At 43.3% G+C, this 15,216-nt stretch overlaps 1 protein-coding gene across 1 annotated transcript in view; it reads right to left on the bottom strand.

Moving 5' to 3' along the window:
* Positions 1-15,216, bottom strand: part of MSH3 (mutS homolog 3) — a 322,177-nt gene that overhangs the window by 12,229 nt on the left and 294,732 nt on the right. The window contains exons 21-22 of the mRNA XM_073624435.1: positions 13,658-13,844; positions 4,602-4,731 (exon numbers count right to left, since the gene is read on the bottom strand). Of these exons, the coding sequence (XP_073480536.1) occupies positions 4,602-4,731; positions 13,658-13,844 (317 nt within the window). The remainder of the gene's footprint in view (positions 1-4,601; positions 4,732-13,657; positions 13,845-15,216) is intronic.

Raw genomic sequence — 15,216 nt, 5'->3', positions numbered from 1 at the left:
GGTGGTGAAGAGGACCCAGGATGAAACAAAAGGAGTGGAACTGAGGACAATGGAAGCAGAAAAGTAGACACTAAAATGTAAGCAGCGTATTAGCAGAGACTGTGTCATGGAGTCCAGGAACAGTGGAAGTGTTGTTGGGGACGTGGGAAATGGTGTGGGGCTTTGTTGCCAGGGAAGGTGTATACAGGAAATGGCACAGTGGAGCTGAGACTACAACTGGACCAGAGTCAGTGGAGAGGAGGCTGATATTTGGTGTTGTATACTGAATAATGATAATAATAATAAATAATAATATAATAATAATAATGTGCTGGAGGGTTAAGGCACATGTACAGGCCATGGAAAGGTAATTACACATGTGCTAGGTACTGGCTGTTGAGGGTTAACATGTGCTGGTGACCTGCTCCTGATCATTTCTGAGTAATACTATAAAGCTGACCATCTGGCTGTACTTGTGAGTGCATATATATTTTAATAAAGAAGTATATATTTTTAAATAATATTGCACCATTGGCGATGCTTCTTTCTTTCCCTGGGAGTGATACTCTTTAATATAGAGATTTAAAACCAAATCTCTTAAAAGGGAACGGTCTACCATTTTTCCCCACATGAAGGATCATATCCTGGAAGGTGGAGAGGTTGGTTTCCTTTATAATCTGCAGTGAGGGATCACAAGTGTGACCTATATGATATTGTTTTTATGGTTACAACATCAGAGGTGAGCAAAAAAGGCGCACAAAAGTTGACCACAGGTTTATCACGGTCATTCGGGAGTGTGCGTGCACGATTTAAGTGGAAACTTCAGTACTTGGATATGTGGACTTTGTTTTTGCACATATTTAGTATTATATGTATTTGGATTAGTAAATTGGTTGTGGTACCTTCAGTTTTATTGTACTTATTGTGATAGTGTGGCACAATCACAATCAAAATGTGATTGTGAGTGTGATGGGAGTTCTAGTCACAGTAGGATTGTGGTATCACCACTATTATAGTTATGGTATTTTTCATAGCTGAATTATAATAGGGGGAATAGTCTTTGAATTTTATTCACATACAACACATTTGTGTATTTAGTAACACTTTGATTACTTTATTGAATATATATATTTTGTTATATATTGTTTGTATTATTTCAATAGGTTTTGGCGCTATAGAGCAGCGCTGCACCCGGTTATTACGATCACTGAGGGATATAACAACCAGTGGGAACAATGCCCAAATCTGAACAGAGAAAACACTATAGGAAGAAGGGATGTCAGTCTTCCAGTCAAGACAGAGAACCATTTAACACAATACCCTATTAGGATGGACACAAACCTAGGGAGCTTGTTTAGTCAGAGACTGACAAAGAGCAAAAAGAGTGCAAGTACCACCATCTACCAAACTATAAAGGAGTGGGAAGACAACCACACTGTACTGTTCACCAACACCAGAAGACAGTAGGACAAACAGAACTCTCCACAAGGACACCAGGCATTGTCATACACAGGACAAGGGACTACAAGTCCTTTGCCTTCCCACAATCTGGCAAAGTGTCCACAGCAGTGGAGCGAATGGCGGGCACCTTAGCCAGAGACCTAGGACCAATCATCTGATTAAGGATAGGAGCAGGGAAGACATTTTGAAGAGTTTCTCAAAGGCTGCAAATCACTCACAGTAGTAAGGCCTGACTCCAGGAGGACCCCTGGATATGTTCTATCTCCCACAGATAGAGTCTACAGCAGGTTTGCAGTGTAAGCTCTCTGCTGACAATCTAAGGGAGCACTAGGCCCTTCAGTGATGGTTTCTCCTGCCGTGCAGGAGATAAAGCACACCCAAGTGTCCAAATGTGCATCACCGGGATGGAAACTACCAGGTGGAGAGGTCCAGAAGGCAAAAACAGTGCATCTAAAAGGAACCATACAGTTAAGTACAACACCCTTAAAACAAGTCCTCCTATAACGGGGAGGACTACCCCATAAACCCTAAAAACAGGATCATCAGAGACCATTATGCAGATGATCTACACTCTGGTAGGAGTGTAATGTGGCTGCCTAAGACGTTGATTAAGACAAGTAGTAAGAGCTGGTCCTAAAAATTTTAAGAGCTGGTCCTAAAAATCTTAAGAGTTGGTCCAAACAGACAGCTTCCCTCAAAAGGAAGACAAATCAGTTGTTCGTTTGGATGTCCCATTAGCATTCAATGCATGGAGCAAGAGTGCCCTGTTCATTTGTACAAGTATCAGTCCTATGCAGCAAGTTCAGAGGGTTGTAATAAACCACCAAAGCCAAAAGAACAAAGGCTTCAGACACCTGCTCCAACCAATCTATTCCAGCAATGGAGGGATTCTATCTTTCTGAGTTCAATCCATGCTGATTTCACAGATCAGAGTTACCACCAACACAGCATGATGGGACAAACCAGTTAAATTAAACTGAGATCTAAGAGGGAATTCAACTTCAGTGAAGTCCCAAAAGATAAATATACCTTCAACTCTTCTAACGATATCTTTATTAACGTGGATCAGAGGTCCATCCATATTGGGCATGGACCATCTATTAGTGAATCCTTTCTCAAAGGGAAAATGCTCCTATTTCAGATGAGGCCCAGGAACTTTCAGGGTTTTTCCATTGCGCACAGAGCCTGTGTAGCAAAAAAAAAAAAAAAAAGCGTTGCAGCTGCAGGTGCTCTAAAAAAAAACCCAAGGTCTATAATAGCCAGTCAATCTTCCAAAGAAAGGGCGATATGCACTGCACCAATAAGGTCTGAAACAATTCCTTGTACTAGGTAACTGGAGGAGGCTAAAGTGACCCAAAATCCGCCTCTTCGTACTGTTGGTTCTCTGAAATGACAAAAAGGGCTGCACACCCTATTTGGCTGATGGTCACAGAAGGGTCAGAGGCAGACTCTACTGGAGCATGGCTAGAGCCCCTAAGGAGAGAATGATTCAAAGCCTGGGCACTAACAACTACGAAATCCCTATTAGATTTGGGGAGGCCTCGTTCCTGCCCAACAGAGCAGAGATAGACTCTGCAGATGAGGACCCTCTAACGATAGTGGTCCCTTGTTCAAGATTCCAAGCGCAATTTCTATTTGGGGATAAACGCCCCCAAAACCATTAGGGGAATAAAGGCGGAGGTAATTTTTAGTAATAGGACTTTGTGTGTATTCGAGAAGACATGCTGCAGTGCGTTGCGGTCAGCAAATAGGCCTAATTTGAGGCAAGGCTTTGAGTACCAACATACTTGGGAAGCTGGTGTTGATAAGGGTTTCAGGCAGCCAGAGGTGATGAAGTCACTGTAGGTGAGCCAAAGAACAGAACCGGGTGCTTATGGAGCAGGAAGGTGTTTCCTCTAGACTAGATGGCGGGAGTAAGAACTCAAAGAATGGCAGAGGTGAGATTTTTGAAAAATGGCATCCAGCAGTACCAACTGTGGCATAGCCCATGGTGCTTTAGCCTAACTGTCTTTTCTCATCAAGTGAGCCTTCACAGACAGGGTGGGTCACTGCTCTGGACCCAAAAAGCGCTCTGCCACAAACCGTATACAAAGATCTGGAAAGTGGCATTATGTTGAGTGCAGTGCCCATAGGTAATATTCCAGGCTATCCTTGACACATCCAGAGGCCTACTCAGTGAGTTTTCAGAGACTGGGTCACACCAGAGGCTGTGCCATGGCTGTGGATGTGGAGAGTGCTCTGTGGTTAACACAGTACACAAATGTCTGGAAACTATCACAAGGCAGAGCTCAGTGCTCGAAGGTCACATTCCAGGCTAGTACTGCAATTTTCCAGTTCTCCTGCTACACACTGCAAAGCTGTTGCTGTGGATATGCATAGCTGCTTTATAAAGCTGAAGTCGCCAAGAAAAAAATATTAAGTTATATCAAATATCTTGATTATTAATATTAATGAATATGATAAAAAAATATTATTAAAAAAGCCAAAAAAAATATAGTTAAAATTTTTTCCTTAGCAGGGCTGAAGAAAAGGCATGCAACCTCCTAGGACACTAGCAAAGAACAGCAGGAAAAAAAAAAAAGGAGGAGGAGGGTCAGAAGCAGGGTTATACGTGAGCTGGCCTTTAGCTTTTCTTGCTGTCAGTATATAACTCAACTGTTTCAAAATTTCTGTGCACCTCAATGAAAGATAAAGAAATTATCTTACAATGTTAAATTGTTAATCCAATTTCCATAGTCTTTTTCATTTTTTTTTTCTATTTGCAGCTTTCAATAAAATACCTTGTTATCCTTCCATGAAAGTTCTTGTTCAGGCACCTCCTGTTATGGGGCGATAATGCCCTTTCCCTGTTTCCCAGTTGGTCTCCTGTGTTGTCAAACTTTCATAACTGGTTCTAGTGGAGACTACAAACAGCTGCGCTGACGCTTATTGCAAGGGTATGTTTTGCCATTATTACCATCGAGAAGCCTACCCTGAGCAGTAACTTGCTGCTACTACTTCAGAACACATGCGCGCAAGCAGACAGTGCTGCAGAAGATCAGCAGCACTGAGATGCAACAAAAGGGTGAAAACATGACAAAACAGTATTTTCTAAGGAAAGAAAGCAATAGTTAGGGTTTACATCTACTTTAGAGGCAAGAAAGAATTTCTTCATATCATACCTTTTGTAGTACCTTGATGTTCTTCATCAACGAAGAAAGCCATATGATAGTTTCCAACACATGCAGGATAGCGCCTCTCCAGCTCACACAGAGGTGGGTAATGTGTGACAAATAATGTTAATGATGAAACCTGAAATAAATTAATAATTTAAATAAATTATATATACAGCAGGTAAAATAAGTATTGAACACGTCGCCATTTTTCTAAGTAAATATATTTCTAAAGGGGCCAAAATCACACCAGAGCAATGCATGCGACTAGATTCTCCATACAGGAAGCATCTTGAAGCTGTCATTACCAACAAAGGATTTAGTACGAAGTATTAAAAGAGAAGTATGGGAATCGGGGTTACTGCAGATTCATTACCTAGGTGGATGTAGCATTAGTCCGATGCTGCATCTGTCCCCCATCGCCTCTTCACTGAGAACCGAGCGATCGAACATCGCCGATGACTCGGTTCTCTCAGCTCCCCGAGCAGAGAACTGCTGCCTGTCAATTAGCAGCTCACTTGTTCTGCTACTCCACGCTCACTGGAGAGCTGAGCTGTGGAGGGGTGGGGAGCGGTTGTCCCTGCAGCTCGCCGAGAAGCTGAGACGGCTATCAGTCCAAGCACCTGGCGGATCCAGACTCCCAGAGTCGGGATGACGCGGTGCCTGGACTGATATTGGTGATGTCAGCAGAGAGTGGACTGCAGACTGCTCTCTGCTGAAAATGGGTCACAGGCGTGGAAAACTAATTGCACTCCTGTGACCCACAGGTGAAGCCCAGCCAAACAAGCTCAATCAGTGCCCGCAAATGGGCACTGAATGGCACCTCTATGGTACAATAAAAATTAGTGATGCCCAGCAATGCCACCCATCAGTGTCAGTGCCACCTATCAGTGCCCATCCGTGCCCACCTATCAGTGCCCATCCGTGCCACTTATCAGTGCCACCCATAAGTACCCATCAGTGCCACCCATAAGAACCCATTAGTGCTGCCTATGAGTGCCCATCAGTGACGCATACCAGTGCCACCTATCAGTGCCCATCAGTGCCACCTATTAGTGCCACCTAATCGGTGCCGCCTTATCAGTGTCCATCAGTGCAGCCATATTAGTGCCCGTCATTGAAAAGGAAAACGTACTTATTTACAAAAAATGTAACGGAAACAAAGGAAAACTTTTTTTTCAAAATATTTAGTCTTTATTTGTTGCGCAAAAAATAAAAATCGCAGAGGTGATCAAATACCACCAAAAGAAAGGTCTATTTGTGGGAACAAAATGATAAAAAACGTGGGTACAGTGTAGCATGACCGCGCAACTATCATTTAATTTGCGATAGCGCTGAAAGCTGGTTAGGGCAGGAAGGTGTATAAGTGCCTGGTATTGAAGTGGTTAAACCGCCTCCCACACTAATTCTAAGCCCTATGCCAACTACCCTGTACAGGGAAGATGTCTTTACTTACCTATGCTGAAGACACTCTGGTCCAGTGAAATGGAGAGATCGCCGACAATGGCTGCAATGCCTTTGCACTGACTTTACCCATAGGCTTACTACGGGGCATCCGTTGTCGGCTGTGTCCTCTATACACTGAAGCCGGTTCTGGGAGCCAATCATGTATCTGGATCAGAGCACCCTCAGAATGGGCAAGTATAGACATCTTTTCTTTACAGGGTAGTTAGAATAAGTGTGGGAGCAGGTTTAAGCCTCCTTAGCCATCAGGTTTTTTTTTTTTTTTGTTCAGCCTGCTAATTTGAACAAAATAAAAAAAACAACTAGTGAGTACGAGGCTTTAGGCATAGATAGTATTTGACTGGACTTCTATCTTAATAAACAGAAAATTCAAACTGACTGGGTACTAAATGTCATACAACACGTTTAATAGCAAGAATCCAGTGCTGATATGAAGGAGGACACAGCCGTCCAGTTGTTTTTTTTTTTTTAATCAAAATGAATTTTATTGAGAAATCAATAAAACAGAGAAACAATACAGAATTCCATATCGATACAAATTACACTGAAACACCTTGCATTTAGTACACAGCAACCTCGGCACATAATCACATTTCAACCGCATACGAATCAGTTGCAACAATGGAATACATTCAGTCACAGAGTAGCTGAAACAACCAAGGCCCCCAGCTGGAGGATCCAGCCCTTTCGCCACCACAGCCAAGTTACATGAGTAAGCGGTCCATAATCAGGTCTACAGGGGCTAAACCAGGAACAGAGCCATGATGCCCAATGTTTTTCGAATTTTGTTGCAGTACCCCTCTGTTGGTAGATATATTTTTCCAGCCTTATAGGTCGCCCATTTGTGTCAACCACTCTTGCACCGTGGGGGATCGTTCGATTTCCAGTGCCTGAAAATGAATTTCCTGGCCTGGAAAAGGGCCCTAGCTATAGCTAGTCTAGAAGTCTCCTCCACCGGGACTTCATCTATAATTAGTTTAGGGTGTTCTACAAGATGAATATGAAATACACGATTAATAATCCCCATCACCCTCCTTCCAATATATGTGCAGTTTGGGGCACCTCCACAACATTGAGGGTAGGGACTGATGTGAGTGTGCGATGTACAGGGCTAGGGACAAGGGTCAGGGTTGTAGACACACACTCACTCAGGTTGAACTGGATGGACTGGTGTCTTTATTCAACCTTACTAACTATGTAACTATATAGGGATCAAGTCGCCATGATCCCTCATGCATCTAGTGCAAGATGGATCCTCACGCACCCCCATTCTCACCAGTTTAGCCGGTGTAAAGTGGACACGTAAAAGCACATACAATTGGAATAACCTTTGGGCCACATTCAAAGAACACAGGGGAACCGCCGCAAGAGCATCCTCCCAATGGACTTCTTCAAATGTTCCAACATCTCTTTCCCATCTGGATATCACTACTGCGGTACTGTCAGGAAGGGACTTATTGAGTAACATGGAGTAGCTGCATTAGATAAACCCCTTATAATAGGTCACCTCAAGCATGTAATTAAAAACTGGTGTAGGACTCTGCGTCCACTCGTCAAATGCCATTTGGGCCTTAACGGAATGCTGAAGCTGGTAATAATAAAACTGCATGGATGAGGGGAGTGCAAATTCTAGTTGTAAAGCATGGAAGGGACATAGCTTGCCATCCCTAAATATTGAGTCATATGAGTATCCCATTGTTTTTGCGCTATATTGTAGTTTCTCCAACTCCACGTACCGCGTATTCCCCCAAATTGGGCTGAACCTGGTGTACCCCTCAACTTATTGCACTGCCCTGACCTTATTCCATACTTTCTGCAACAAACTGTAAGTGGCGCTTATTTGATTTAGCAAACTGCAATGCTTCCAGGCCCTCTGAAACCTCCCCTCCTGTAGCAGTACGGAGAAGTTGCGCAATTGGGTCTACCAAGTGCAATACCGGATCTTTATCTGGGCCTAGAACTCTGGCTATGTGTTGTAATTGCGAGGCCAGATAGTAGAGCCATGCGTTTGGAAGATCCAACCCACCTACCTCCTTGGGTCGCTGCAACTGTTCCAGTATCACCCTGGCAGTCAAATTGAGTTAGTTGAGAGACCGGAAGATTGAATTAATGATGCAAAACTGCTTCAGTGTAACAACCATCGGAGAGTTGTGGAGTATGTATAGAATCTGTGGCATTAGGATCATTTTGATCAAGTTTGACCTACCTACCGGAGAGATTTTCAATCGGGACCACACCTTGACCCGGTCCCGGCAACAGGGACAGGTTCAAGGTGATATATTCCAGAGGGTGGGATGTGACCTGTACACCTAAATACTTGAACTCAGAGGATACAGGGATATCCATTAGGGATACTGGATTGTGGGTCTGGTTTCTTATCCAACATCATAAGTGACAACGGTCCAGTTGATCACTAAACCAGAGTAGTGGCCGAACACTTGAATGACCTCCCAGGGAAGATGATGTGCCTCCCAGTAGGAGCATGATGTCATCTGCATACAGCATCAGTTTTTCATGCAACTCTCCATATCGAAACCCCTGTACTCCTAAATTAGCGTGAATACAGGCTGCCAATGGCTCGATAGTGAGACCAAACAAAAGAGGGGATAGAGGGCATCCCTGCCTTGTGCCTCTAAAATAGGCTAAAGTATGGAGATACTCTCCCTGAGCTATATAATAATTGAACCCATGCAATATATTCCTTGCCCAGTCCAAATTTGTAGATATGATGATTCAATACTATCGAAGGCCTTGTGGGCATCGAGAGAGAGAGCAAAGCTCAATACCCCATGTTATCAGACCTGGACTGTATATTGATAAACAGCCTGCATAAATTTAAAACCGTGGATTTCTAAAGGCATAAATCCAGCTTGATCGGAATGAATTATGGAGGATATTACTTTGTTCAATCTTATTGCCAACACCTTTGCCAATATTTTCACATCGATCTGAAGAGGGGACATCGGTCTATAGGAGCCGGGGTCCACAGGGCCCTTACCGGGCTTTAGGAGTAAGACTATAATGGATTTGGTCATAGAGGGTGGGAGGCACCCATTTTTTTGGCTTCGTTGAACACCACTAACAATTCAGGCAATAGGGTCTTGTCATGTTGCTTATACACCTCTGCAGGAACACCATACGCCGGTGCTTTGGAGTTAGGGAACATCCCGGTCGCCACTTGCAGCTCCTCCAAAGTCAGAGGGGCATCTAGTTGTTGCCTTGCACTATCCAACAAAGTCGGTAGTTCCACTTCCCCAAGATATGTGTGTAAAGAATCTTCCATGTAAGTTTAAAGAGTTCAGAATAAATCAGAGTAGTAGGACACAAGCACTGACATAATTTCATCAGCTGCGTTCGTGACTACACCAGTGGAAGTCCGTAGAGCTCGATTGGATAGGGATGTCTGTTGTAAGTGGGCAATTTTTGCTAAAAGGCAACCGGTATGCTCTCCCTCCTCAAAGAATGCTGGTTTGCTAAAAAATCATTTTCGTTCCGCTGTAGTGGAAGTGAGACGATAGAAAGCACCCTGCACTGACAGCCAAGCCTCCTTCTGGACCTCCGTAGGATTGGAAATAAGCTCAGCCTCCAGATCATGAACTAAACGTTCTACCCCCTCCCTTTGTGCATTAGATGTACTCTTAAAAGCTTTAATTTCCCTAACATGTCCCTAAGAAAGGCCTTGAAGGTTTCCCACACCTCTCCTGCGTCCGGGTGCCCAACGTGATCCTGCCAAAAATCTGTAATTTTTTTCCCTATCTGGGCCTGAGCTGGAAAAAGATTAAGCCAAAAGGCATTCAGTTTCCATGGGACCCTAGACAGTGTTGAGCGGGTGCTTACCTCAAGAGTGAGAAGCAGTGGGGAATGATCTGAAATCCCCCTAAGTGCATATTTAATCTCTGACACAGATCTGACAGCAATGTCCAAGCAAAGGCATAGATCTATGCGGGATAATAAATGGGATTTCGAAAAGCATAAAAAATGTCTTTCCCCAGGGTTTTTACTGCTCTATGGATCACACCACCCCACTTCATCAACCAATTTTTCCAAGGCTGTGTGAGCCCAGCTGGGCAGCTTTTTCGCTACTTAACTCTGATCTCGTAAACTGCTGCTGTCTTTCCTCCCCTATGGAGGTTTGACCGCCATGTGAAGTATTGGTGTATTGTGAATTTATTTCCACTGGTCCCGGTTATCATATAGGCTCAGTTTACCTTGGGAAAATTCCAATTGTACAGTCCACAAGGAGCCAGACAGGACGGTGTTCATCTATGACTGAGATGTACTGATTACTTGGAACACTGTTTTTTTAACTTTGATCAGCTGGCTAACTAACGCGTTTAGTGCACTGAGGTTTCCTATGACTTGCTGAGGTTTTCTATTCATTTATGTATGGATTCTGGAATAATAACCGATCTAGCTGTATGAGGACTATCCCGGCTGGGAACACATTCGGCTATCTCTATGCATTACTCATATTGACATCTATTAATACATGTCTATATCTGACTCCATACTAATCAACAAGCAAACCATGGGGTATATTCTGGTGCCATTCCTCTCCGGTTAAATGTTGATTTTGTCTTTCAGCCTGCAGGAAGACCCTGCACTTTTATTCATTAATGTTGCAGCAGATTTTTATCCTATGGTTGAGTGTAGTGAGATAAACTGTGTCTATTTGGATACACTGTTTTGCTTGCATATACTTTCATTTTTTTGTGTGTATGTATTTACCCCCATCCTATTTTCTTCAATAAAGCCTATTAAAACTTTTTGTACCATAAGCTGTGGTTGACCCTTCCCCTCTTACTTAGTAATCTGGGGACACCCTTGTCCCCCCACCAATGTTTTTTATACAGTCCCTTTTCTTACTGGGCAGGTATCCCATCCATAAATGAAGAATTGGCTCGTACTTTTTATAAATTAATTAATTACGATGGTAGGAGTGGATTCTAGGACTCTCTTAATTTTTTGTGCGACACACTGCTCTCCCCTGCACCACCGGGGGGGGGGCTTGTCTAAAAGGGGTCTAGGTAGAATTGACGTCACCCAGGATATACAACGGCACATGTGGATGACCCAGTTGGTACTCCAGTACCACCCTCAACACCTGATGGTTATATGGTGGTGGAATATCACACATTTTAAGGAAAATAGGCGGCAGTATAAAATTACATATCTCCCCCTCCTCGTCTACCACACAGCCACGTTCCTGGTAGTCAAGTGACTCGTGTGTCAAAACACTCACCCCCCTAGAGATGGAGGTGTGAGTGGTGTGATAGATCTTACCCACTCACCTATAATTCAGACAAGACAAGGAGTCAGGTGTGAGGCGAGTCTCCTGTAAAGCACAGATAGCAGGGAGATACTTGAGCAGGGATGTAAATACCATAGCCCGCTTGAAGGGGTCACCCAACCCTCTAACGCTCCAAGATATCACAAGGCCCCGGTCTCTGCAGAGACCCATAGGTCGTGATGTAACTTGCTATTAAGCATTGAACATTAGGATTGTAAATAGGACAACAGGTCCCGTCATCCACTGGCCACACAATTAAGAACAGGAAGAACCACATCTATCAGAACATGGTACATTTAACACTGTGTAGAAAGTCGCTTCGCACATGCTCTCCGTAGGGAGAAATAGCACATCAAATCAACTTTTGTTCCCAACTCGGTTTTGAGCGGTGGAGTGGATAGGATAGAAAAACAGGAAAATGTAAGGAGCCAAACAGGGTATTTCCAAGGCACATGGAGGTAAGTAATTTTCTGGAACCTGGATTATGTCAATCCTCTTCAGCCGCATGTCTTCTGGCCTGATGAAAGGTGTTTTCATTGGCATCCAGCCAACCAGAGGCATCTGCAGCACTTTCAAAGAAATGGGCTTGACCCCTTGCGGTGATCCGAAGCCTGGCAGGGTAGAGCATCGCATACGATGCCTGCAATTTCTGCAGCCTTTTTTTCTTGTCTGACTGAATGTCAGAGGAAAGGTCAGGGTAGAAGAAGACACGTGCTCCACTGAACTGTATTTTTTGCCTCTCCCGGGCCAGGCGCAGGATGATCTCTCTATCTCTGTAGTGCAGCATGCGTGACAAAATGGGGAGGGGAGGGTGCCCTGGTGACAAGGGCCTTGTGGGAACTCTGTGGGCTCTCTCCACTGCGTACAGAGCAGTAAATGACTCCTTCACAAAGACCTCAGGCAGCCATCTTTCCACAAAATGAGTGGGGTCCCTAGCCTCTGTTTTCTCAGGGAGATCCACTATACGCACATTGTTGCGCCTGTTTTCAAGATCTTCTGCATGTCGATCGACCACTGTATCCAGCCTGGCATTAGATTAGGGTGTCTTTGAACAATGGAGGAAGTTTATCTTCTATGTCACTTATCCTGCTTTCTGCAGCAGTGTTTCTCTCCCTGATCTTTTGCAGATCCTGTCTCATCAGAGACATCCCCCCCTTCAGACCAGCAAAGCGTTCCTCTAATGTGTTAGTACATTTATTAACTGCTTTCAGAATCATAGCTAGGGTTGGCTGTTCAAATTCCTCTCCTCCACGGTCTTCTGCCACCTCCTCTGTCTGTGCCCCCATGTGTTCTGTGTCTGCTCCTCTTATCATGTCTTCCTCCTGCTCTGCAGCTTCCCCTTCAGGTCCTACCCCCACCTCTGCCGGGTCTGTGAGTACCAGTGTGCCTGCCAGCTTCTGTGCATAGTACCGCATGTCCTTAGGGGGATCCCGACAGTGTTCTTAGGGGTTTTCAGAGGTTTACTCACGGATTCCATAGGCCTCTCTGTGCCACGCAGGCCGCGCTGCTGGAAGCCTGTGGCGGCGCCATTTTGCATCTCTGGACGCTGGATGTCCTCTTCTCCCTTTCCTCGGGTAACCGTCACGGATCCAAGCATACCGGGGGGGTACCGTGGGGTCACAAGAGGTTATGGAGCTGCCTGGTGTCCGTGTGCCTGTTTATCTGAGCCAGTAACAGGATCAAATCAGGGTAACCTGCGGGAGCTCTGTGAGATGCAGCTGCTCACATGCTAATCCTGGCCATGCCCCCACTGCCGTCCAGTTGTTGAGGAACGACAGGCCTTTTTTATCTGTAAACTAATAGGCTGATACAGTTATCTGGATAAGGAAACTAATCTAGCACCTCAAAATATATTCAAGTGAAAGACATGAAAGACACTGCCTACAATTTTACTTTCCTAGGGCTGTATGGTAAGAATTCTCTCAGTCTTTGATGAAGAATTCTCTCAGATGGTTTATCCCAGACCCCCCTGCTCCATCTCTCATACTGCAAAAGAAGAATCTGCTTTTTATGGGCCAACAGAATATTTAACACTTTAACAACAAGTGTGACGAAATAAAATAATTAAATGCATAAGTTTACACATCTCTTGCTGTGTGATCTCTCACAGACTTGGAAAACAGTAAATATACAGCCAGACCAAAACCACAACCCATTTTTCATTTAAGATGAAAATATGGTTATAAACAATAGCTCACACTTCAAACCTAACTAAAATCGTGATAAAAATATGTCACAATGCACAGTAATAATTACAATGGCTCAAATCTCACAGAGTATCCAAATTATACCAAAAGATAACTCTACTTACATCTTTGATGAAATATTCAAGAGTGGCATATGCAATGGCAATGCCATCATGAGTACTGGTGCCTCTTCCCAATTCATCCAAAATAACAAGAGAGCGAGGAGTAGCTTGTTTTAGTATCTCCGATGTCTCCGATAACTCTTCCATAAACGTGCTTCTTCCTTTATATATGTTATCCGCAGCGCCCATTCTGCAGAGATCAACAAAAACTCTTCTATAAAGAAAATACTTATCCAAATAGAACTCCAACACATGCATAAAACAACTCTTAAAATAAACTGCACTGTAAATGAGCAAAGAAGTCTAACTTGGGGGTTGTCTCGGCGGTATCAAGCTGACCTCTTAAAAAGCTCCCGAGATCATTCAGAATTAAGTGACAGGTACATTTGACTTACATTTATCCTTCTCAGGTGGGTCTTGCAAAACTATAGACTAACATGGAAGGGGTGAATTACTTGTTTTTACAATTATTTAAGTTTTGTTGCATATTAGCACATGTGATCTCCAGCAGCCTAATTGCAACATTGCCTAAAAATAATGAACACTGGGCCCTTGCATATTTTCAAAATTCATGAACTCCCATAGACCACTCACCCATTATCACTATAACCAAACATACAGTGTACTACACAACCCTGGTAATAGGCTGGGAAACCAAAGGGGTTACTTTAGTGACAACAGAGTCATAATAGGGTTTTATTTCAGCACTAAAATCAACCGACTCCCAGCATCACAAACTCTGATGCTGGGAGTCAGTTGATTTTATTGCTGAAATTATTTTTGATATCAATCCATGAATAAAGTTTACATTTTTTTGCTATTAAACTCTATTAATTGCAACATTGACTTCTCTATATGTATGCATTGCAGCAATTGCTGCTACTCATTTCTCATGGCAAATTTACTGATGGTGATAAAAGTTGAGCATCTGTTATGCAATATGCATGACATGGTGACAATGCAGGAGCACAACTGGGAGACAGAAACAGTCACTATATAAAAGGAAGTGCCTTCATACAAAGATTGAAAAGGTTTATTTTAATAAAAGCTGCAGGATTAGTATGTAGTAATTTTGAAAATTACCTTTGAAATCACCTTAATGTGCTACAGCTAGTATAAGATTATAGTGACTGGGTGCACATATATTTTAAATTTACCTCCAATTTTTTTGTTTTTTTAACACTTCATAACAAGGTGTCATACAAAAATATTCAGAACACCAAGTGAATTTTTTTTTAAATTGCATACTGTGTTGGGAGGAAAAATAAAAAAAACATGCATAATGTTGTTTGCATAAGTATTGAATCCCCTAACTGCAGGTCATCAGTTAAATACAATTGAAATGCATGTATGAGAATTGTTTTATCTGCCCAAAACATGTAATTCTGTGCAGCCAGATCCTTGACTTCCATTAGAAGAGCAGTAGGACATCAGCTGGATAAAAAAAGCATCCCCAGTCTTGTGATTGGAAAATTAAAGAACAGCAGCACACTGATGACCTCTCCTCCTGGCTCTCCCTGTCTGGGTGCTGATGTGCAAGGCATTATAAAAGACCAGTATAT

Source organism: Aquarana catesbeiana, linkage group LG01 (assembly GCF_042186555.1).
Source record: "Aquarana catesbeiana isolate 2022-GZ linkage group LG01, ASM4218655v1, whole genome shotgun sequence".
Taxonomy (NCBI): domain Eukaryota; kingdom Metazoa; phylum Chordata; class Amphibia; order Anura; family Ranidae; genus Aquarana; species Aquarana catesbeiana.
The sequence above is the reverse complement of the archived record's forward strand: the minus strand, read 5'-3'. Positions and strand labels throughout refer to the sequence as shown.